We start from the raw sequence: 26,143 nt of genomic DNA on the forward strand, positions 1-26,143 counted from the left end.
GCAAATTACGGGGGGGGGGGGGGAGGAGGAGGCCGAGAGATAATGAAAATAGTTTCAAATTGAAAGTGAGAACACTAATGTGCTAAGAGGGACTGAGGAGCTCACCGGTTATCTTATTAGCAGCTCCAGATAGTGTTTCTGCTCCATCGGGGTGCTCGTTCAGAGGGCCTCATGAATGAGATTAATCCGGGTTTGAATGGAGCTCCTTTAATGGCCCCCCGATAATGAGCAGGGGGGGAGGGGGGGGGGGGTTGTGCGTCCTCGTCAGAAGTGTCCTCCAGGTTGTCTCTCTTCTGTGTGCCCTCCTGGCCAACAACATCCCCGAGCCTGAGTCAGACGCAGCTTTAATGTGGTGTGACAGACAGAGAGAGAGCGAGAGCATTAAATACTTTGTAAAGGCCAACAGATGAGGTCACCGCTGGCAGACAGGACAAGTTCCTGGAATAAGGTTTACGTTTGTAACGACCCAACTGGTGTTTAACAACTCTGCACGTCGAGAGCGCACATGCTGATTTGTGCACACATATATATGTATTTTGTACATTTATTGTGTGTATGATAATGCAGCAGGTTTGACGAGTGCAGCAGCTGCTTTCATGCTGAGAGGAACTTATTGAATGTTCATCAAGAGGGAGATCACATTTCTGCCAATAATTACTTCATATTGGACAGTCTTTGTGAATGTGGATTATATTTAGAGGCTTATCCAAACACTTTTTATGTACTCATGACATCTTTATAACCTGAGGGGAGGTTTTAAAAAAGTGGAGTGGATCAGTCCTGGAAAGTAACTCATTTTGTGCATTTGTTCAAGTACTGTCTGTAAAATCAGGTTTCACGTTTTCAAGGTATATAACTGAGTGTATTTATTTTACACCACATTATACTTATACATTATACTAATCCACTTCAGTCAAGGTAAAATGAGAAAATACTTTTTAAATTTTTCTAGAAATGTGTGACACTTGGTTCACTTTTTTTGTGTGACACAGTTTTGTGACCTTTAACCTTTCAAAAATGGAGCCCGGTTACAAAATGACCTCTCAACCAAGCATGATAACGAATTGAAGGTGATGTCAAACCATGAGATCTGAAGGGATAAATGCAGACAGATACATCATCATATTAATACAGCACTTGAGTTCTCTCCTTTCAAACTAAACCGTACAACTTCTCCTGTCCATCAATCGATCTTCCTCTCTGTAGAGCCTCAAAGCAACCCTTAGAGATCTGTGTCTCCCCCTGCAGGTCATCAACGCCATAGAGCAGGACTACCGGCTGCCCCCGCCCATGGACTGTCCCAGCGCGCTGCACCAGCTCATGCTGGACTGCTGGCAGAAGGACCGCAACAACCGGCCCAAGTTCAGCCAGATCGTCAACAACCTGGACAAGATGATCCGCAATCCCAACACGCTGAAGGCCATGACCCCGCTGTCTTCTGGGTGAGTCAGGGAAGGGGGGGAGAGATTAACGGAGGAATTTGTTTTTAAATGTTTTGACTTGCATTCCCTTTGTCTGCTGGTATTACTTGCAGTCATAACATTTGGTATAAATAGTTGAAAGTGTGTGCTCTTTTCTCTCAGTGTGGTATCTGCATGTGGGTTTATTTTTGTCTCTGAAGGCGTCCCCACAACACAGATCTTTGGGTTGGAGCTTCGTTCGACATTGATGTGGATAACATCTAGAAAAATATTGTGCAACTTATTCTCTTAACGCAAACCTTTTCCCCTTTGTAAAATGGAAATTCCTGCTCCTGCTGCAGTCCCATCCATAGCACAGTTGACTTTTCTTCCAAACACAAGTGTCTCTTGTTTCTCCTGGCGCCGGGCGGTTATGTAAATTAAAGCCTTTTGGTTTGATAGATCAAAACCTTCCCACTAAAAAACGCTCTGGGCGAAACCTGGTTTGTAGCAGATTTTTTTTGCAAGTTTCAAAACAAAACAATTGAAAGCGTTTCTGCTCTGGGTGTTAGTTTCCTCTGAGTGACTGGCTTTTACTGATTTCCATTATCCACTGTCTGTACTTTCATTTGCGGTGTGTGGAGGATCCAGGGCCAGATTTTCCACAGACACTGAGTGGGTATATTGGCTCCCTGAAGGCCATCACTTCATTTGGAAAATTCACTTTACGAGGAATCACTTTGGAAAGTATTGGTTCTCGAAGAAGGCCAGGGGGATTCTCTAAAGTTCTGTCTGAATGTAATGTAATCATTCATATTTGAATCAAACGCAGGTGGTCCGGCCTGTCAGGGATGTCGGAGCTGCCAGTTCGTATCATCATTACTCTTCAACGTTCCTCTGCTTGTGTCTCCCTCAGTGTTCACCTCCCCCTCCTGGACCGCAGCATCCCCGACTTCTCCAGCTTCAGCACCGTGGACGAGTGGCTGGACGCCATCAAGATGGGCCAGTACAAAGACAACTTCGCCAACGCTGACTTTTCTACATTCGACGTGGTGTCCCAGATGACCATGGAGTAAGTGCCGATGATTCCTTCCATTTTGGTCGCACAAAGATGAAACAAAACATCGCATCAAGCAGGGTTTTTCCATCGTGTGTATCTCTGTAAATCCGGATTTTAAACCGTAGTTTGGGGTTATTTAGATTAAATAAAGGTTTGGGAACTTTGCTCTGGAGCTGCTTGACTTTTTCTCAGCATCAAATGGCAAAATTATAAAACAGAGGAAACCCCACTTTAAAAAAGGGTTATCAAGCAGACCTAACAAAACAAGAATTTTATAACCTTCCAGGTTCAAACCACATCATTACCAAGTTAAACAGACTTTTTAAATATGACAAAAATCTTTTAATTTAGGCTTTAAAATGTTCAATAAGTCAAGCTCGAGTCAAACTGACGTTGGATGTGTTCCTGTGAGGAGTCTTCAGCTGGTTATGAAACAGACTGAAATGTATACTGATGCCTTTATATGTCCTACAAAAGTAAACAAGACCATCAGGAAGTTGACTGATTATATCTACCTCGTCTTTATTGATGCCTCAAAGCTCTGCAGCAGGGTAGGTGTCACACAAAGTGAGTGACAACATGCTGCAGAAACAGCCTTTATTTACAGTTTCCTCAGCAGAGATTCACCGTGAAGGATATTTGTGATTGCTTACAGAATGCAGGATGAGTTCTGTTTATATTAAAAAAAACCTACTTAAGGGTGCAGATGGCCCAGCGGTTAGGCCACGCGACATGTACAGAGGCTTAAGCCCGAACTGCGACTCTTTATCTGCATGTCAATTCCTAATTATTCTCCCCGATTTCCTACTCCATCCACTGTTTCATTCAAATAAAGGCATTAAGCCCCAAAAGAAAAAAAAGAAAACCTACACTTGTACAGGACAGAATCAGCAGCATGTTAAGTTCCTCACAGAAGCTTTAAAAATGAACAATGACCTTCCTAACCCAGACCCGTCGTCCCCCATCATGAAGCCTTACTTGGTACATTCCAGGATGCAAACATCTGGCAAGCACGCGTGTTGATGGGAGCGTAATCCTCGAGAAATTAGCTCAGAGAGCAGAATGATTAGAAAGAAAGGCAAACACTCAAAGATACAAATCTTAATCAGCTACAGTGGATTCAATAAAATATGAAACTCAAAAATCCATGCAGAAGTTTTTCACCTGATTGTTGAGGGAATCATTGTCGCTCCCTCTCAATCTTTAAACCTGGACAAACACCAGACTCGGCCTCTGGCCCTCAATAAAAGCAGCTCGGTGCACTGCATGTAATTAGACCAAGGTAATGTTGCAGTAATAAGACTGAACAGAACGCACAATAGCTCGCAGCCCCGACAGCGCTCTTTATTCTACGCCATGTGTTTATCAGGCCTCGGTTTGACCTCACTTTAAAGATTGTCACCAAACAATGTAATGTTATGATCGCTGAGCCGGTCTACACAGAGACAAAAGTCTCACTACTTCAGATCTAATCATGTTAAGAACGCCCTCTGTGGAGAAAACAGATAGACTGTCGTTTCCTGTCTCTGAACAGATTAACCCGCGGAGAAGTGGATCTTGGATTCTTTGAACAATACAGATGGTGACGTGTAATCCAATAAACCTGATTACTGTTGGGATTCAGAATTAGGAGGGAAGAATTTCTCCGTCCATTCAACAAAGTGAGCCAAAATAAATGATGTAGAGCGCCGCAGTGGGTCAGAGAACAGCAGTGATATGACAGTGAGAAAACTGTTTTTTTGTGGGGCGAAAAGAAACAGTTGTGGGAATCCAAAATGTAATCGAAATAGAAACTCGATTAATTAACTTGATTGCCAAGACCTTTATACAAAATATTACCTGCAGATTATTTAGATATAACCTATAACTTCACTGGGTCTACAAAGGTGTTAGTATCAATGAAATGTTGTTCAATTGTTATTCTAAGCGTTTGTTTAGCTGGGAGTAAATGACAGAGGGTAAACAACAGGACTCCTGCAGATCCTTAAAACCTCTTCAACTAGATTTTGTAATTTAAAGATCGGAAAATGTCTTAAAAAGTCGTCTCTTTTAACTGTGAGAGGTCTTACATTTTAGAAGGCACTTTGACCGAGACACATCTGAATTATTTTAGTCGTTGTTTTATGATTTTTAATCATCTTGGATTCACTTGTTGATGTGACGAATCATGATATTTACAGCAGCGTATAACAAGCAAAATGACAAATTGTGACTGAAAGAGAGAAGAAGAAGAAGATGTGGAAAAGCAAGTTCAAGTAAAATTTAGCTTCAAGATTAAAAATACAGGGAATGGTTAGCGTGGGCAAACATTGATTATCATGTGACTTGCAGGTTAAGTAAAAACATTTTTAAACTTGGGACAATAGAAGCTAAAGATAAAGGAGGTAGTTATGTACGCGTCATGTGGGAGCAGGGCAGTACAAAAACAGCAAAGCTGAGGAAGAAGATATGCCAACATGCACACATGCTCAAATGTCACAAATAGTTTTTAATCAATCACAACGCTATAAGCCAGATGTCTTCTCCAGGTTATAATTTAAAATCATCGTCATAATGGGAATGAAAGCCTCTGAGTCCCTCATGATATTTAGAAAACACCGACGATATGTGCTGCAAAGGTTGTGTACATCTTTCTTTGATTGTGTCTGAAAAAAGTCTTTAAAAAAGTCTTTAAAACAGATTTGAATTGGAGTGAAGCAACATCAGTAAAACAAGTCGTAGATAAAGACATTCAAGAGATATTCAAAAATTCTCTGTGATTATAAAAGCTTTCAAGACTCACAGAGTTTTGTGAACGCAACTTTTTATTGGTTAAATGACGATGTTTCACGTCTGTAGTCGGGGGTGGCAGAAGCTCAGTCTGAAGGGGTGGGGTTTGGAACCCGAGGGTTGCCGGTTCAAGTCCCGATGCGGTCAATAATATGGAAGTTGGTCTGGTAGCTGGAGAGGTGCCAGGGCATTTCCCGTGTCCTGCCAATGTACCCTTGAGCAAGGCATCGAACCTCCAGCAGCTCCCTGCGTTGCAGTGTGTAGCAGCCCCACTCTGACATCTCTCCACTAATGCATGTCCACAGGTTCTGTTTGTGTGAGAAGCAAGTCTCAGAGTGTTGAACCAGAATTTCAGTCTGGGATTAATACAGTATATAAAATTCAATCAGTTTAATGCCATCATCAGTTTACATCTACCATCGCTGTTTCCTGCCAATCATCTTCTTCTGCTTCCATATGGGATTCTGATGTTTATGTTGTAAACTTGTTCTAAAATAAGACGATTGATGTTCTAACGTTGGCATGACATCTGCTTCCCTCTCCCCGCAGTGACATCCTGAGGGTGGGAGTGACGTTAGCGGGTCATCAAAAGAAGATCCTGAACAGCGTCCAGATGATGCGGGCACAGATGAACCAGATCACGTCTGTGGAGGTCTGACCCTCCGAGCACAGCAGAGGGGGGAGATTATAAAAAAGAAAAAAGAAAAGGCTGTTGGGGATGCAGGGCTCTGGGTTGCGGAGGATGGAGTGGATGTTTTTTTTTTTTTGGCAGTTACAGTGTGTCTGGTCTTCCCTCCAGACTACCAGTCATCCCCCCCCGCTCCCTCTCTCCTCCTCCTCCTCTTATCCCTCCACCCTGACTCTCCCTCCATCCTCGGGATCAGCTGTGGGGAGTCGTGGAAGCGGAAGTCCATAAAGCGGGGTCCCCACAGCCGGACCCACCTCTGGAGCTAGAAACACGGGAGGTTAGAAGTGACCAGCAACACATTCTTCAATCTTCCACCAGTTTTTCATTTGATGTTGGACTTTCATTTTCATTTTTTTCTTTTTTTGGTTTGTTTGTTCTGATAATTTTGTAAAGAATTTTCTAAAGACATAAAAAAAACGAAAAACTGAGTAAAAGGCGAGGAGTTTATCTAAATTTATAGATGATTATAAGGTTGTAAACTAGACGGACTGAGTAGGAAAGCTACCCTTTAAAAGGGCAAAAAAAATACAGAAACAAGGAAGTGAAGGCCATCCTCGACGCAATGTGGATATCGTCTCGGTATAATTTTGCCAGGTCTAATTTTGGACGTCCGGAGGAAACAGCAGCGAGTGTTGAAGAGGCCGATGGACCCTACGTGCACTCCAATCTGTTCCCCCCAGGAGAGAAAATAAATTAAAAACCATTCAATGGACTATTTCTTTTGACATGGACTGATGTCAAAAATCATTCAAAGTGACAATTCACACGGTGAAATCCAGAAAAAGAGAAAGAAAAAAAGTTTTTCATCATTGCAAGTAATTTTCTATATTGTGTGAATTTCTGTGATGAAGATTCCGTCTCACCATGCTTCCTCTCACTGCGATCGAAACGACGAGTTTGTTTTTATTTTGACCTTTACACGCTCACATCTTGCCTAATAGAAAATCTCTGTTTTTTTTTTTTGCAACCCCCGATCATGATCCTGTACTGTACATATCAAACGCACCTGACCTGCCATAAAACGCAAAGACTCAAAACAGAAAACAAAAAAGAAAAAGATTCAATCAGGAGAAGAAGTGACTACAGGGAGGATCACACTGTTGGTACCTTCAGTTTTCTTCCCTTACTCTGTGAAACTACAAATAAAACAACAACCTCCTACGTAGAGTCACACCAAAAGAAACAGGTTCTACTGTTTACATCGCGTTCATACAGCGCGTCCTCATCCTCCTTCATCTCCTGTGCACACGCTCGCACGGAGAGCGGCAGCGGCTCCCGATGCGTCGGGACGCGTGTTTGATAGCATGCTGAGTGAGTGCTTAATTTCACAGTGCTTTGATTTGCTGCAATTTACTGCAACTCTGTTTGGTGAGAGCTTGAGTTTGACACACTTTACAGAGTATAATGTGGCTGCATTATATTCACCCTTTCTTCTTCTTCTTCCAGTTTTTATTTTTTTTCCTTTTGGAGATTTTATGTTGAAAGTATTAAAGTTTTGATACCACACACACACTCACACAAACACGCCGTCATGAATAGACTTTACAATCAGGCATTTGTTCAAGGAAAACAAGAATGCTATGTGTTATATTTTTGCAATGTCTGTATGGATGTTATTGAAATGTTATTGTTACCACTTTTATTTTCCTGCACTGAGTCTACTGTTTGACTCCAAAAAAAAAAAAAAAACACTCTGGATCTTCCATCAACGCTTAGAAGTTTATTTTTTAAAACATGATACATGTTGGTGCCCTCAACCATGTAGATAAACCGAGCAGGCTTTGTTTTTCATTTTGCAGACGGTATATGCATTGTTCTGTCTGTGTGTCTATGACCAGGAGCTGTCCATCATTGTGTCATCGTTGGTATCCTGGTGTAATGGTTGTGGTGGGAAACATGGAGTTTGTAGCATTTCAGTGATTCCCTGGAGATGGTGGGTTTATGTACACAGCCATTAACTGATACCAGCGGCGCAGAGCTCCCCGACCTGACAGGCAGACACGGACGTCCAGCTGTGAGCCATCGGTAAGAAGCGTCCGGTCACAGCGGGGCGGCTGCACCCCGATCACAGCCGCTCTGTCCGGGGCGCTGATTCCCCTCTCACTCCCCTTGATCACAAACACACACACACACACACACACACGCCTGCCCACCACCTGTCCGCCGCTCTCACTGATCTCACCACTGTCGGACTTCTGCAGTTGTCTCGCTCCGTCTCGGCGAGTTTCAAAGCATCTGCAGCAGCGGGCGAGCTGACATTCATCAGTGCAGCAGTTGTGTGTTGTCTCGTCTTTAAAAAGACTCCTGCAGACCGGACAATGCTTCCATTTTTTGAACCAAATCCTCAGAGTTTTTTGTGGCTTCAGCACCAAAAAACCCTGGTTAAAAAAAAAAAAAAAAAAAGAGAAAGAAAGAAAGTGAGAAACCTCAGTTACTGCAGTCTTGTCATCCTACTTTTTATTATCCCTGGCTGTCCAGAGAATTCAAAGCCAGAGATGGAGAGATTTTTCTCTTCTTTTTCTGCTCCATAATCCCCTCCTCGGTTATTTTCATCTGCACTGACACATCAGAAAGAATTTTTGTAACATATGAGGCTGGAGGAGGAGAATCATGAGCTGTTAGTCATAGCTGAGAGACGAACGAGGAGTGACTCTGTGACCTAAATGCCACTGATGCCAACATGCAGTTTGCTTTTTTCAACTAAGCTCAACACTGTCTTCCCTTTTCCATTTCTTAATACTTAACAGCTCATCAGTTTTATGTCTTATGCGAGGCCGAGGCTGTACCTCTCGTCACGGCGCTGGGAATACTCCTTCGTCAGGAAAAACACTTAAAGAAATTAATCTCAAGTATACACAGGGATTGTGAGTTTCTGCTCCAGCCCCATTAAAGCTCGTTCAGACGCTTGTCCACGCACGCTGCCAAGAGTTTGAGTTATTAATCGAGCAATTATCCTTGAACTCAGATACAAGGAAGTACCTCAAACTGGGTGGGCAGACACTGTTGGACATAAAATCCTGCAGAAGTTCAGTCAATGCTGCATCCAGTCCGTGCTCTCAGACAGTGTTAGTTTGTTGGTTTTTTTTAAATTTCATCTGAAGGAGTTTGAAAAGGGTTTGAAGCACCGCATGAAGTATTTATTTATCTCCTGATTTTCTCGGCACAGAAAGAGAAAGAGGGTGTATTGTTGAAGTTCAAGCTGAGCAGTTACATCAGGAGGAGAAATTGACGCACTTATGTCGAGTGTCTCAAGTGGTTCTGGATCACTTTCTAACAGGAGACTGGCTGCTTTCTTCACACCAAACAGAGCCCCGTTGTCCAACATTTTACTATAAAAAATGTATAGTATTAAGTTCACACTTCATCTGAATCCAGTTTTTAATTTGGGCGTATTTCAAAAAGATACACTGCGATTATTCCTTTATAAACTCTCTGAAATTAGTCTCAAATGTTTCATTTAAGCAAAATTCCCATGACCACTGTCAATGGTTTCCACGGGACATTGGTGCAGTTGGACATACTGTACAGTATATGAATATTGTATTTCTGGGACTCAAGATTAGTATTTATAGAAAGTAATTTTTTGCCCTTTTATGTCGCCTCCCCTTCTAGAGCAACTTCGTTCATTTCCCAGAGAGAAGAAGTATTATTTAACTTTTTTTCAGATGCAGTTTTAATGGGAAGTTTTACGGCACCAAAAATATGCCACCCACACACTCCAGCCTCTTAAGTAAAATAACTTTTTTACAGCTTTCCTCTGGAAATTGTAGTAGATGCATTGCGGTTTGTGACAGTCCTATTGGTTTCACACAACATTTGAGTACTCCATCTTTAAGCAAAACACTCTGTACTTTCTCCTCTTACATCAGTGAAACAGGGAATACACACACACACACTCTCAGCCCTGCCCTCACCGTGTGCCAACTTTTGAAGGACAGAGGAAAACGGTTAAGTCTCAGTGTTACTGTTACATGAGAGTGTGCATAAACACAAGCCGTGCCAGCGTGTACCCACCGGGCTGCGTTTGAACGCCGCCCAGCCACAGCATGGGCAGAGCGAGAGGTCTGCCTCCTGATGTGGAAGACAGAAAATGGCTCCTGTTTAAGTGAGGCACAGTCCGCAGTGACAGAGCGCCCTCTACTGCTGTGGTGGTCAAATGTAGCATGTTGGAGGGGCTTTTTTTTTTTTTTTTCCAGGTGCAGAGAGAGCCGGTGAATGCTGCAGCAGGCAGAGGCTGATGATGGACAAATGCTGGCTGCTGCTGCTTAAAACAAACCTGTGTCTCTCCGTCTGTTGGACAAACTTTCGTACCACTGAATTCCCCTAAATGACCCAGTGTTCCCCTCTGTTACCCCCTGAAGCCCCCCTCCGTCGTCTCCCACTACCACTCTGGCTGTTGGCTAAATTACAGACGGGGACTCTTCAAGTGTTCCCCCCCCCCCCCCCCCCCCCCCCTCCTTTAAAGCCCACGTTACAGAGCAGTGCCGGTTCAGACCACTGTGACTGATGTGGGAGATCCTGTAATTCTGTATAAATGTATATTGACTGTAACCCTGTGAATGATGTAACAATTTCATTATTTGTAATATTGTCATTGGTTTATTTTCTAAAAATGGAAAGCCCAACTTGACTCTCCTCAATAAAAAATAAGATCTGTTATAAAGCTGTGAGGTGTGGTTTCATGGTTTTGTTGTTTACAGCAACAATTTTGTCTTTTTATATTTTAAGAAAAAGATGTAGGTGTTGATGTTTTTATTTTTAATGTTTGAGTTTAAAATAATCATTATTGAACAAATGTTATTCTGTATGGTTTTAAGTGAAAGCCATGTGACCAAAACTTTCCTCATTATGTTACAAGCAACCTAAACTATATCGGTTTTGAGTTTGTTTCATTAAACTAGATAATATATTAGATTTTCCTTTTAAAGACTTGTAGAAGAGTAGCCTATGCATGTGGTAATTGTTGGGATGTTATGTTAGTAGGCTGTTATATCATAAAATTAAAGCCGAGGTGTTTTCTATTGTTGAGATCAAACTGATTCTAATTTCAGATGTCACACGCTCAGATCTATGAACGAGACAAGCTTAAAGCTTTGAAGAACATGGACTATTAGATGATTTTAAGAACTTAAACTCCTCTCACTTACAGTATTCTCATCTTTTTCTCAGTTGAGATCTTTAAATGTGACAAATGTAAGACAATTCAGAGATCTTGGACTGTAGACTAAACCTCAATTTTAAGAGACATTTGAGAGCTTGCTGGAGTCTCATTTTTGGGTTGAATCTTGGAATTAAATAACTGTAAGAAATATTAGAGACCTCACGCAGGACTCACAGTGACACCAACCGTTTTATATCTCAGGATTGTCTGTAAGACAAATGAGAATGAGAATCTGACAGAAATCTCCTTTTGGTCTTAGTCCTCGTTTTTTGTCTAGGAGACATAGATGAGACATACATCAGATCTTATCCTAAATTTTACTTTGTTATGGAAAAGTCTTCATATTTGGTTTATTTACTCTCTGACTGTGATGCCAAAGCTTTTACGTGAATGTTACGTCATGAATATGTATATTTAATGTTAAAAAGTATTCCTAAATTCTTAATTTTTTAACCTCTATTTGGCTGAGTAATTTGTGGACTATAATTAACTGTGGCAGGAAGATTACTGCACCGTGTGCCTCTGAGAAAACTGCATCAACTTTAAGCTAGCTGCCGTTTAGCTTTAATCTAAAGCTCATCTCCCAACATGCTTATTTTCCCTGGTTTTATCTTTGAAATACAAATTCAATGAGCTGCCATCCTGGTTAAAGTAATTTCATTTAAGAATCTGACACCTGGTCGAGTGTAGTTAAATAAAAAGTGAGCTACATTGATGCTAAAGCTAGCTGCTGTGGCAGAGCTAAACAGGCTAATGTAACATCAAGCCGACCTCTCTGTTTAAGAGTATATTTGAATTTTGTAGCCTGTTTCTGTAACCTTAGAGCTACCTGTACTTCAGATTCATCACATATTTCACTGTTTTAAGTCTAAATGATAGTAAATAGAGACAGAAAGGGTAAGGCCTACATATTTAATTTCAGGGGTATGAGGTACCCTACCCATTTAAAGCTGTAATAAAGCCTCATTTCAAAAGCAAGTGCTATGTCTTAATATTTTGTCAAAAATATTTAATTACACTTATTATAAGACACATTCACCTGACAAGACCTGTTGGATAAAATCGTTGTTCAAGTGTCAAAAAGCATTAAATGAGGACTGAACTGTTAGTAAGAACAAAAACAAATCTGCCAATAGGTTAAGCTAATTTTATTGTGGAGTTTCGTGAAATAAGATGATCTTACTAATTTAGATAGTATGTCTCATTTCAAGCAACTCAACAATAAAAATATCTCGACCTATTGTCAGATTTTTTATTTACTTATTATAAGCTATTCAGGCCTTGTTTTTGTGTTTTTGTTCTTTAAGTAAGATTATTATCTGGGTTTGTCAGGTGAGTGTGGATTCAAATAAGAGTAAGTATTTTTTTTTTGACTAGAAATCTAATAAATACACTTCGTTAGATTTGAGTTCATACGTGTAAGGTCAGATACATTCAAGAATTATTATCACTTAAATATTCGGTCTCAATGAAGAGGTGTTGACTAGAAAACATGTTTAGGCAGTTAAACTTCCATTATTTGGCTCGTGCAAAGACAAAAGTTTTCTAAAAATAAACCAAAGCAACAAATTTTAATAGCTCTGTAAATCTACAACGTTTGAAAAATACCAAAAGAGGCTGCACAGATTTTTTTAAATCCACAGCGAAAAGGACAGAGGTTGATTTTTTTTGCCCATTTACAATCCAGCAATGCTAAAACTAGAACAGATTAAAAATATAATAAGTAAATCATTTAATTAATTGCATTCACAGATTGTATCCTTATTCACAAACAGACAATCTGCATCATATTAGACTCACCAAAAAGCAGCGTGGATCCTTTTTTAGGTCAAACTGAGCCTCACTTCTCTCAGTGTTTCCTCCGAGCCAGACTTCTGCTGCTGCATTGTTCTGTGGTTTTATGTCAGAACTGATTTGACCAACAGCGCTGCCGTCTCTCAGCAGCTCGGTTTCTTGAGTGGAGGTCAGACTGCCTTCACCTTGCTCTGAGATTTTGAAACCTCATTAGCGGCTGATGTGTGAAAGGCTGGAGACCCGGGCCTGACCCGGTGGAGAACGGCGCGTGTGTTAAAAGGTTTACCCCATGAGCCGGAGAGGAGGGGTTCAGGAGTTCATCGGAGAGGAGAGGGGGAACCCTGCAGGCATGCCAAAGCCTTTCTAGATCTAGTTCCAGTCTTGACCACCCGTACCTTCTTACACCTTGATGACTCGGGGCCCAGCACGGCTGAGCATGGGAACAGACCGGTAGCTGAGGCCTGAGAGTCATAAAGTACAACTTGACAAAGAAAAGAGTGTGAGGGAGATTACAGAGTGTTATGTGACTGCTTACATGTCAACCAGTAGCAACTTCTCAAGGAAGTTTACTTTTGCTGCTAGCAGGTAGAACCCAAACTTGTACTTTCATTTAGGTACAAGTCTAAAAAAAAGTCTGTTTCTGTTGTAGTCAGGCAGAAGGACTTGATGGGGTTAAAGTGATGGATGAGAGGGACTAAGAGGGATTTGTGAAGGTGCCAGTATTCCTCTTTTCTAAGTCTGCTCCAAGCTGCAACCTCCAGTCTTAAAAAATGAAGCCAATGTGGAAGTGCAAAATCCTGCAGTTTGCGAGTGTCCGCTTGAGGCTGGTTGCAGGAACACCGGAAGTCACATAAACATGACTGGCAAAAAAGCTGTTTTTACAGCATAAATTAAGATGTTTACAGCTGGGTACAAAAAACGAAAAAGGTCTGATTAGTTATTGTCATCAATGGCACAAACTTCTTGCCAGGTAGAACCCAAAGCTTGTTATTTGATATAAGAAGAAGGTTAAGACTGACACAGGACTTTGACTGTCCGTATCACTATGACCCACTTTACTTCTGATGATTATTAACAAATAGAAACATTGTAAAACTGTGGTGATGGATTCAGGTGTTTTTTGCAGAAAGAGACGTGAGCAAACCAAAAAGGAACTGCGGCTGCTTTATGTAGCCTCCCAGCTGCAGGAAATAAGGTGGACGAAACCTCTGAGGTGGGGCCACACTCACCTAAATCAAATATCATTCCAACAAAACCATCAAACACATTATATGACCATTTACGTTAACACACATTCATATCCATGAATCAATAAGATATACACTTAAATAATGACATATACCAACATTATTTTCGTCTGTATTTGTTCCCCCCTCCTGCGTGGGAATGGCTCACTCCAGCAGCTCAAAAGCAGGCACTCAGACCCTCCTGGCTTTTTAACTCCGCCCCCCGTTAAGCAGAAAACCAGGAAGTGGTGAGTACTGCTAATGTCTGCATGAATTGTTTGTAATAGATAAGTTGCTTTAAAAAAAGGTTGAAAAACACAAAATAATTTGTGTCAAATTGTGACTGTTTAAAGTTTAATCTGTGCAGTCAGGAGGTCAGTCTCCTGGTGCTTCCTAAACCGACCTCTTTAACTACAGTCGAGAAAACAACCACATGCAAAACTAAGAAACAATGGACAGCTGCTCTCAGTCATGAACTGTTCTGCGCAGTGAAACCTCAAGTTTGTGATCCACAAACAAGTTTAACGAGGATGAACTCTGTTTTTGTTGTGTTTAATGATGCTTCTCTTAATGGCAGGGGACAGAAATATCCTTCAACTGCTGGAAAAGCTTTTATTTATTTTGTCTAATTACAGAATTTAAAGCCTTTTTACTGTACAAGCCTTATATTGACTTTTTCACAGTAGTAGCATTTTTACTCTGTCTTGTCTCGGTCTGGCCAGACTCTGGATTTTAAATCAAGACCACCACTGACAGGTTAATGTTCCACGTCATTACTGTGATTAGAAGAAAGAAAACAAGAAATGACTTCAATTAATTTGTAGTTTAATTATTTTCCCCCGGCTAAGGCAGAAACCTTCCCGGTGTTACGGTCTAAGTGAGTGATGCCCGCTGCACACAAGATGATGATTTTCTATGATTTATCTGTGATATTTATGGTCTTGGTCTTGTCTCGGTCTCGCCCTGCCTTGGTCTTGGTGGTCTGGTCTCGGGCTCAGAGCACTCTGGTCTTGGGATGTCTCGATCTTGGGTAGCGTGGTCTTGACTTCAACACTGCACAGTAGACATTGATGGTAAACGGGGTTACAGCAGCTGCAAATACTCATTTTGAAGGAAAAAGACATACTGTCATCTTCTTTGAAAGTTGTCATCAGTATATCATTTTTAGCAAGATAATGATTTCCTTTCTTCATTTGTTTCGTTTTATAGCAGTCATTGAATGGTGTTTAATTATAGCTAAACATCAAATATCTTCAGTGTTTCCAACTGGATTTCTAAAAGTGTTTTATAGGACCAAGACTCTTCCGAATTTCCTTCCATCATCAATGAACAACAACGTAATCCTTCAAAGAAAATTAAACATTTATAAAAAAAGTTGGAATGACTATTTAGAAATACTTTAGTAACTTCATCACAGCCCTGCTAGGAGGGAATAGCTGGTGGTCAACCAGCAGCTCATTATGCATCACTTTTACAGCTTCTTTAATAAAAATGTCTGCAGAGCATCTGGACCAAACAAACCCAAAATGAGCAGCTCGATAATAACGCAAAGATTATGGCTTTCCCACTTTCTAATAAAACGGAAAGTCAGCATTTGGAAATGTTTATTAGTAGTTACTCGATAGATCTGAGTCCAGATGGTCTGCAGCCCTTTTTCCAGAAGCTGAGTGATTGAATGGTCGGCTGCGTGAGATCCGGTATGAATTAGATAGCAGTTACAAAGGCCGACAAATATGAATGCCAACCAACAGGAATCGTTTATTTCTGGCAAAAAAAATTCTGTAAGACGACTTTATTTCTGATTAATCATGAAGAACTGATCGCTGGTTATTAAAACAAGTACAACAACTTATCATATCTTTTACAAATGGCTACTCTAATAGAAAGGCCCCAACAGATACATTTTTTATTTTTGTGTGTTCAAAGTCATATTTTTGATGTCTGTGTCCATTTGGTTGACAACTCTACAATTCACTTGGCAGACGCTTTTATCCAAAGCGACGTATATCAGAGAGTCAATACAAAACAAGCGAGGATCAAGAAAGAATAATACAACAACAGGAAATGGAAACAAACAGCTTTCAGTCTGATTGGACACACAGGTGCTGACAGGAAGTGCACAAAGGCAAAAAAAAAAACATTGACAGCTGTACTTTAGAGTCCTAATCAGCATCCAAACCATCTTAAATGTCGTCACCATCATCGTCATGATCAATATAACTAATGCTTTGTGTTACAGACAGTCGACTCATACATTTTTTTTTACTCAAGTAGACATGGGGATAATAACAAAAATTAATTGTGTAAAAGTAGAATTTATTTAATGACATAACTTCAGCTAAAGTTTCAAATACAGGCTTTGAGTTGTACTTGCAGTATAATGGTGAAGTATAAAAGTGACTCTGGAGGTCATTTCTATCGGCTGTTTCTGTGCGCAGCAATCCAAAACCTCATGTCACATATGGCGACTATTAAGATCAAATCACTCTCAACTGAAACAAAATATATATGAATATCTAAATATAATGTGTATTCAATTTAGTCCAATGTCCAAATCAGTTGGATGGCGGGAATGTCCTTATGATGCACTCCTCTTGTTTCATCCGTTGCATGTGTGCGCTGAGTGATACAAAGAAATCAGGAATGGCGGTGGCTCAGTTTGTAGGGCTCAGTCTTCACTCTGATCTCTCCATTAATGCATGTTCTTGGGTCCTGTTTGTGTATGTGTAATTCAGGCCCATTTATGTGAGATGTTTTGCGTTTTTTAGTATCATATCAATTTAGGCTGAGATCTGTCTTTATGATGGGAAGGCAGTGTGTAATCATCTTGAAGATAATTTCCCTTAAAATGCATGAAAGCTTTAGTAACTAGCTGTCTTTTTAAAGTTGAAATACGGATATTTTGCATTAAAATATTTTGAGTAAAAGTAGACAGCTGTCTGAAAAGTAAATACTCAAATACACAAACCTGAGAAGTCTACACTAACACATATAGTTGTATTATTTATATCATACCTAAATGGTTACAGCAAATGTCCACTTTCACAACAGACGGTCTTAGAAGCAGCCTGAGGTGGCTGCAAATGTACCATAACGCTGGCCGTGAGATGAAAAACTGTATGTGGCCGCCGAGGACATTTAGGCCAAAGTGAGCGAGTGGGAGGGGAAGAGTTCACCGGCTCATGTTGTGCAGAAAGACCTCCAAATGGGTCAGAACTGTCACAAGCCATTCCCATCATGTCCCGCTCCAGCAACATGATGGAGAGTGGAATCAGAATGAAATAAGACACAGTGATTCCTCCTGGCGCAGGAGGGACGGATCTGCTTACCGTACTACTGCCCTTAATTGGCAAGAAGCTCAAGAGTTGGACCCCAGGAGCCCGGTTTTCGGAGAGTTACGAGACAGTGGCTAATGCAGCACAGACTGCTAAAAGACCGTTTGCCTGGATTGATGAATTCATGCATCCAAGAAATCTGGACATATGTGCTCTACGTACGCTGAATTACATCCAACTCTAACTGGACTCAGGCCCTGCTTAATACAGGCCAGCAGGTACAGTAAATAAGACTGAACTGACGTCGCAGGGACCTTGGTTGTAAAGAAAAACCATGTTTGATACACACTGTTTTGGATTGGCAGAAGGCCTCCAAGAAACGTTTAAACAGAAGGCTTCATTCAAGGACGGCAAGCGGCTTTGTGCTGGGCGCTAATGATAAGACTTTGCCAAGTTATTTGCTCAAAAACTTCCAGGAGAAGGTGTCCTGGTTTCTCGGTGTTGAACTGTAGGAGGAGATTATTCATTTGACACGTTAATTTACCATTTTTTACACGACAGCCATTTTCCACTAATTTCATTCTTAAAGCAACAGGATGTAGGAATATGTAGGAATCATTTCTGCAAAGATGGATGTACAGTACATGCACTAATAGGCATCATCTTCTTGCTTGGTCACTCTCTTTTTTTGCTCTTTTTAGCTTCACCCATCACCCCCCTTTTCCGTTTCTCAGCCTCAACCATGACACATGAGAGATCCACTACCAAACTTGCAGAGTGCTATATGTGCACATGGGAGAAACACGATTCTGCCTGTATAACTAGAGTAATAATTAGATCCATTTTTCAAGATGGAAAAGTTATGTATTGTTGCTTTGAGGTGGCAAGCTCAAATGCTAATGGTAATGTTAGCTAAGAATTATAAGAAATATCAACATGTTGCTTCGCCATTGCTCCTGAAGTAAAAATACAATAGATAGTGAAGAACCACAGGGATATCCGGCTACATTTAAGCACAATATTATATTAAAGGAATATGACACAAGAGCGAGTGTTGTACTGATTATCGGCATTGCTGCGATAAGGTTGTAGACACGAGGCAGCAGGTTGAGTGCTGATATCTAGAACAACATCACTCCCTCTTGTGTGACATTTCTAAATTACAGCAACATATTTTATAACCAACTTGCTAACTTTAGACAACAATTGGCAGCATTTAACTAACTCCTAGCTGACTTCAAAGTTAGGGGACAGGAAAAGATCAAACTCTGAGCCAAAGACATTTGCTAGCTCAAGGTGTTAACTAAGAATAGTTAAATGCTCACTTGGTTGCTGTGTGTTAGATTCTCTAATGAGTTTAGAAATTAGTTGTTTTGTAACTTCCTACCAAAGAGCTAACAGTTGATGTTAGCATTAGACTGCCTTTAGCTCTCATTACAGTTTAAAAACTTGACAAGATAAGAAAGAGGAGAGGAATACATGACTAATGATTTCAGCTAGCTGAAGGTACTGTCAATTAAGACTTGGTTTGATGCTACGTTACCTGTGACTTTAGTTTTCTAATTATGTCATAAATACCTTTAGATATTAGTTTTTGGGAGCTCAAAGTCTCAACAGATAGCATTTTATTCAACTAGGTACGTGTCGTCTTTCAGTCTGACGCACAAATCCCCACGTCCTACTAAAGAACTCATGAGTATGCTGTTTTCAGCACAGAAGGGGTTTGCACAAGCCACAAGGCACATAACAGTGGTGCTCTAAGTATTTGCGGCCTATGAACTACCTCAAGAACACACACACACACACACACACACACACACACACACACACACACACACACACACACACACACACACACACAGGGTGGTGGATGTATTTAAGCAGTCATTAATCAATTGTTGTGTAAAGGGCGCCCTCTTATGGTCAGCTTTAGTATAACTAGTTTGTTACTTCAGTTAAAGTGAAAGAGGTCATTTATGTCATTGTTTAATTGTCTGTTCTTATTAATAATATGAATGTTGTTCCTATACTCTCAGATGTTTGTTGCTTTGGATAAAAGCGTCTGCTAAATGAATTGTAGAATTAATTTACATGTGCAGGCAAGAAAAATAACAATGAGTACATTTTGGTTGTTGTCTTGAGAGCTCAGCTAATTTACAGAAGATGGTCTCAGGATAAGGACGCTGACTTTCCTGTGATAACGAGTGAATTTCTGGAGATCTTGAGAAAACAGCTGAAATTAAACCATTATCACAAGACAAAAAAAGCTTTCTCAAAATAATGAGATAAGTTGCGATCTCGGGAAAACAACTGAAATGTTCCTCTTATCATGGGAAAACAAGAGTCAAATAAAATGTATTGATGCATGTCTGCAGGGCTACTGTACCTGATGTCCTCCAAGTTACAGCATTTCAGTGTCATAGCCTGCAGCATGACATCAGAGGGAAGTGACTACTGCAGTATGGTCAGTTGCAAAAACGCCATGAAAAAGGTCAACACATGAATTTTCATTTGCAAAGGCACACTTCCTGTCATTATAGGTGCATAAACAAACTGTCTCCAAAACCTGCAGTGACAGGGTGACATTTGTGGGTTGCAACCATTTGTGACACACATGTAGATTTTCCAGAAAATAACAACTGTGTTGTCGTCAAACGTATCCGTCTGCACAAACATCAAAGTGCAGGTTTGACATTTTCACTGTTTCACAGAGAGGCATGTGAACTCTGTGTGACTGCTTTTAGAGTCCCTGAACCTTCTCCTTTTTTTTTTCTTCTTAATTCCCTTCCACTTGAGTTACACAACCCACAGATGCCACATCGTGTCGGGCAGAACCAAAGGGGATAACTTTCCTCCATGCAATGAAACGCTCAGTGTGTTTCAGGCTGAGCTCCGTGTCTTACTGCAGCAGCAGGAGGGTGCAAAGTGTAAGAGGAGCAGTGAGAGGTAAACACTTTAAGATAGAGAGGGAGGCATTAGTCTGATATAAATGGCACCGCATGTTGTACTTAATTTTCTGTGAAGCCTATAATTTATATAATTTGACAAAAAACGCAGACTCTGAAAAATGCTTGTGTTTAAACACGTCAGATATATGGTCAATAAAGTATTTTTTGCTACTATTGATGTTTGTGCAGTCAAATACAATCTGAAATGGGTCAACGATTTATAAAGAATAGATCTAAAACGCCATCTAGTGGCAGGTATAAAGTGTTACATCCTGTCATCATCCCAATGCTTTTATGATTTAAATCCAAGTCAATTCTTTATGCAGCCCTGACTCCAAAAAAAAGGGATGCTTTGTAAAGCAAAACAGAAATAAATCCCTCTAGTACTCCACAGAGATGTATTTAAAGTATTATTAGATTGATAAAAACAAATAATTTAAAACACAGGACTGATCAAGGGATTGGTTAGAATTAAAAGACAGTTATATCCTGATACAATTATGACGCAGTCAGTATTGAACAAACAATAACTCAAACACCTCAAAATAAAAAATAGTAAAAGAGTTTGTCTGCTTGAAGCCAAGAAGGGTTTTGCTCGAAACATCGGCGGCAGTAAAAAAGTGGCTTTGGTGTGTTGTGATGAATTACTATTGACATCTTTTTTTGGTTGAGGGTTAAACACTTATATAAATTACTGAGGAGGAGCGCCTTTTTGCATTTAATAAAACAGTAAAAATGCACTAAAGAGACGACGGTCTTTATGTGTTTATATCAGATGAAGAAGGTTTGTGAAGTTTGTATTCCTGCAGTCAAGAGAGGCAACATTTGGGAGACATGGTCCCTGTACTTGTGTGTTTCCAACCTTTGCGATTATCTGCTCTGTCTTGGTCGGTATTCTCTACATCATATTGGCTCACCTTCAGTTATGAGTCTGTGATTCTGATCCTCTATGTCAGCTCGTTGTTGTCTTCATGTAAAGCATCCAAACCAGTTTAACTCATGATACTGTTCCTGGGTTTCTGATTTGTGCTTGTTTTATTAGCATACATTCTGACTCTCCCTTCTGTGTTTGCTTGTTTCCTGTCTGGCCGGTGTACAAACCTTCTTTTTCTTCTTTTCTTTGTGTCAACACAGTGAATACTCTTAATCCTGCTTTGGAACAATTCTTGATGTGAGTTGGAAACGACAGTCCTCAAATGAAAATATTGACGATCTTGCAGCATTAGGCATGAACATAAAAACACTTGCAGTTAAGTATTCAAGCAAAGGTCCAGGATAATTCACATTCAAAGATATTCTAATGAATACAATGTAAAGACCTTTAAACATTGCAAAAAGGAAACAATAAAAGCAGACCATTTTTTTTTCTTTCATACTGCAGAGCATTTTTTTGTTTAAATGTGAGCTTCGAGTCAACAGGTTTTTGTATTCCCTCCAATCACTGCAGCAGCATATTTCAGTGATTACTCAAGCTTCGGTGGATGGATGTGAGTGAAATCAGCTGCAGGAATATAAAATGACAGACTGCTGATCCCAGACGCTTTATGGGAACGGTAGTTAGGTGGAGAAGCTGAAAATGAATCAACAAAATGGCACACGTTTGATTTAATCGATTCTCACTGACAGGTTTTACTTTGGTAATCAGTTTCCTCTGAAATGTCTCTTTTAGATCATACACATTTGAAATATTTAGCTGATGGAAATTAAAGTAAATAAGATCAATAAGACTTTCCAGTGCACAGAAAGATGAGGAAGATGAAAGCCTTAAAATGTTTTAGTCTGTGAACTCTTGACTGATGGTTTAGGAGGTACTGTACCTTGTTCTTGTTGGAAATACAGAAACCCTCACTACTGTAAGGGGTTTACAGAGAAGGTTACATGATGAAGCAGTAAACGTGCGTCTTAAAGCAGACGAGATAAAAGTCTATTTAATGTCTGTATAAAAACATTGAGGAATATAAAGCAGTAGCAATGGCCGCCCTCATGTTAGAAACCAAACATGGTGGGAATTAAGAGAGGGAAATGATCCCGGTATGAAGGTAAAAAGACATTAAAATGTCCAAAATGATACTTTGACATTTGGGAAAACCCAGTTCAAACTCTGAGAACATAAGTGTTTTTAGGGATTAACAGTAAAGGCAACAACTCCCATGATTCCTAAGCTTGCCACTTGTTCATGTGGTGTCGGACACATCGCAAAAAAAAGTTTCCGAGTTTGAAAATACTCATGAACGTCTGCTCAAGGTGGACCAACAACTCAAAAACTTTGGAAAGAATCAGGAGCCCGACTTGTGGACTTAACGTCATAATCGTCATCACATGGGGGGGGCAAAATATGTTTTTATTAATTCAGGTATCATGCATCTTATTTTTGATCAAATCTAACTTTTAACAGTGACACTCCACACATCTTCTTCGTAGCGTCCATGTTGTTTGTTGTTGTTGTTACAATAATCTAACTTTCCGAACTGAAAGCAAGTAAACGCACTGAATTCAGAAGAACGACGTCCCAACTTGCAAACTGGGATCATCCGAGGAGCACCTGAAAGCAGCACGAGGCCTGTTTCGATTTGGAGACTCTTAGCAGCAGAAATTATAAACTGCATTTAACCGTATTTGTTTTTAGTATTTGAATAAAGTTAAATGGAGTGAAGATGTTGGTGCTTTATCAAAGAAAACATCTACACACCACACAAACCTAACGGTAACAAAAGTTCTTAGAAGTTGAATATTTATATCAAAGGAATCTGAGCGTGATCCAAAATGAAGGTACAAAGGAGGGAGGAAGTCTAACGAAAAGAGGTGAAAATAATTAAGTGGAGATTAAAAGATCTTAAAGCTGTATATTCAGTTTGAACATCTGTATTTAGCAGCTGTTTATAGAAGGAAATATAATAATTAGTGAATGGTCCATAAATAGCCACATGCTCCAGACAAGTTTTGGAAATGCTTAAAATACAAAACGACAAAAAAACAGATATTTATTTTCTTGACTCGTATATCTGGATCTACATTTCACTTTGATTGGCAGCCATCTTCCTTTCTGGCGTTCTGGGGCTTCCTCCCTCAGATGCAGCCCTGGTCTTGTTGAAGGCAATCCAGCAGGGTTGATTTACTAAGTGCCTCCAGGCTTTTCTTTCAGCTGCTTTCCTGGAAAAACAGACAAACACCTTAGGCGCTGGCAATCCACAAGGTTATTTTTCCTAGCTGGATACTCGCCAGATATCATGGAAAACAAAGATCCATCTGTCCTCCGGGCCTCTTTAAACCTTTGAACATTGTTTACCTTCCTCGATGAAAACCAGGAGGAAGACCAGGTCAGTCTTGCGGCTGGCCAGTGTGGCTCAGTTTCATCAAAGATCTAGAGAGGTGCCATTAGTAAAAGTCTATAATTAGAATGCACAAACGCTTAATTTCTGTGACACCAGACACATTTGTTACTCTGTTAAATACAGTATGTCCGATAAATGCAGGATGCACTTCAGACCTTAATCAGGTACAAACCTGCTCTGGCATGATTGTTTGACCTGGCTAACAAGGCAGCTGTACTGCATTACAAACACAGAGCTTTGTCAATTGTAAAAGAGAAATACTCTAAATGATGAGCAATAGAAACCTGATTCAGATCACTTAAATGATCAATATGTAAGATATCTACTGAATACAATGATAAAGTGAGCTTACTATATGATCAGACATTAAGGAAACATGCTATGTTGAAGTGCTGGCTTCTCTGATAACAAAGCAGCAGCCAGTATGTCCTCCCTTTAAGTTTAGATTCTGGTCCTGAATGCTCTGGATTTGCTTTGACCAGAGAAGGTAGACCGTTTGAAGGCACCCCCTCACAGTCATTTTCGACGCCCATCAGTTTGCCAGTAAAACCTCAAACCAACAGGTGTTGCAGGGAAGCAGGCAAGGGAACTGGTTCAGATAGAAGTGATTGTACCCGACCTAAAAAGCCTCTGCATGTTTCTAAGCTCCACGAGCAGAAACGTGCTCAAACTAGGATCAATATTGGAGATGCTTTTGAAAAATGGAGAGAGGTTAGAACGCAGAAAGGTTTACACACCGATGCAGTCTTTTCCTCGACATGGCAACCTGTGTGAGCATCGACTCTAGAGAGGAGGGGGCGGGGGGGAGACAGCTCTCTTTAATGTTTTGAATTTGGACTGCAGTGCCCATTTTAAACACTAGGTGTCAGAGTTGCATACTGCTCCTTTAAGATACAAAGAGAGTGGTCTGCGTTTCTTCCCTGGTCAAAGGAACCATACCAGTGAGTCTGTTAATTTCTGAATAGTACAGATGTTTTTCCAATGGCAACTTTTCATCTACACGGACACCATATAGCGCTACACTTTTCTTTGTGGGTCACTTGTTTTAATCCCCGCTGAAGTTTGCCCTTATGTGATTGGAGGACAAAGATCAGAGCCTTTTGAGTATTGATGCTGTAACTTCATTTAAAAAAAAAAGAGTGACTGGATCAAATGCTGAAAGATCTAAAAACATTGTTTTACCCTGTAAGCTTCAATTTTCTGTATTTTGATTGAGTATTAACAAGCAGGAAAACATGGGCAGGGCATATCCAGACTTAAGAATTTAAAATCCTGGTCACTGTGTTCAAAATGCCTCCAAACTAATATAATACCTACAATAAATTGAATGCACAAAATACCGAGCAGTTTAATTAGAAGCAGAGACAAATGCAAAACAATGCAAAATATGAAGAAGAAAAAAGGCAAACCGGGATTAAAGAGTGATGTGATATCCTGAATATTTACTTTCTGACTAGACGGGTGTGTTCTAAAAAGATACCCCTCACAAAGGGTCCTGCCAACGGCCCAGCTCTCATCATGCTATGCAGTGTCATGACTAGCTAAAAGGCCATTCAAAAATAAATGGAGACATGCCTATAATACACTGAATTTATTTACATAACTATGATTAAATTGTAAAAGTTAAGATACTGATATCAGTAGAGTCAGTAGTGTAAGTGACTGGGTGATGGGATGTTCAGTTTACAGTTTTTTAAAAAGGAGGATAAAGATCCCAAACAATGTGCATGGAGACTCTCGCTGAAACAACTCAGGTGGCAGCTTTTATACTGACTGTGATTATTGGTCCTCGATGATCTGCTCATGCCATATGGAGAGCTATGTCTACCAATAACATGTGACTCAAACATAAGAGCAAAAAGGGCACAATTAACCAGGCCAAAGGGATGTCACACATTTGATTCCTCAAGATACAAAACATGTTTTTGAATATTTAGTGGAAAGTCTTCGTAGAGCTTCTGTGAGGAATCGCTTTAATAATAATATGAAGGGATTATTAAAAGACACTCTGCTGCCCAGTCCCCATATTTCTCCTCATGGGGGCAGTGTTGGACAATGGGCCAGCCAGTGTCACACGCGGGAGGACAAATTCCCGTCAAGGTCCCCCCCGCCTGTCTAGACAAGTTGCAATTTTCCTCTATTTTGAGAGAGCGACCGAGGAGAGTGTGAACATTTCTACCTGAATGGTTTAAACGGACAACTCCACAGCTTATCTGCTGCTGTCTCGTCAGAGCTCAGGAAATTTGTCAACAAACAAAATGAAACTGAAATGGGGCTTCAAGGAGAAACGGGAGTCATGTGGGACATCAGTCAGAGCGGGCTGATAAATGTCAGCAGCACAGAGTTAATATCTCATCTCGGTCTGCTCTCTCTGGTCAGGTGGAGCGTCTGAGGGAATGTTTGAAGATGCAGCGAGGTGTGTCCTCCAGTCTCAGCAGATTATTGGGTCTGCCTGTAATCCATGAAAGGTCATAGCTCACCTTTAATCTC

General features: G+C 40.4%; 2 protein-coding genes across 6 annotated transcripts in view; one reads left to right on the plus strand and one right to left on the minus strand.

The window, feature by feature from the left end:
* ephb2b (eph receptor B2b) overlaps positions 1 to 9,798 on the plus strand; it is a 164,722-nt gene extending 154,924 nt beyond the window's left edge. For all 4 annotated transcript variants that reach the window (XM_061041154.1, XM_061041156.1, XM_061041155.1 and 1 more), the window contains exons 14-16: positions 1,249 to 1,442; positions 2,317 to 2,472; positions 5,779 to 9,798. In XM_061041154.1, the coding sequence (XP_060897137.1) occupies positions 1,249 to 1,442; positions 2,317 to 2,472; positions 5,779 to 5,887 (459 nt within the window). In that variant the 3' untranslated portion in view covers positions 5,888 to 9,798. The remainder of the gene's footprint in view (positions 1 to 1,248; positions 1,443 to 2,316; positions 2,473 to 5,778) is intronic.
* Positions 1 to 26,143, minus strand: part of ece1 (endothelin converting enzyme 1) — a 516,542-nt gene that overhangs the window by 346,790 nt on the left and 143,609 nt on the right. The gene's annotated exons all lie outside the window — the stretch shown is intronic.

This window comes from Labrus mixtus, chromosome 7 (genome assembly GCF_963584025.1).
Source record: "Labrus mixtus chromosome 7, fLabMix1.1, whole genome shotgun sequence".
NCBI classification, from domain to species: domain Eukaryota; kingdom Metazoa; phylum Chordata; class Actinopteri; order Labriformes; family Labridae; genus Labrus; species Labrus mixtus.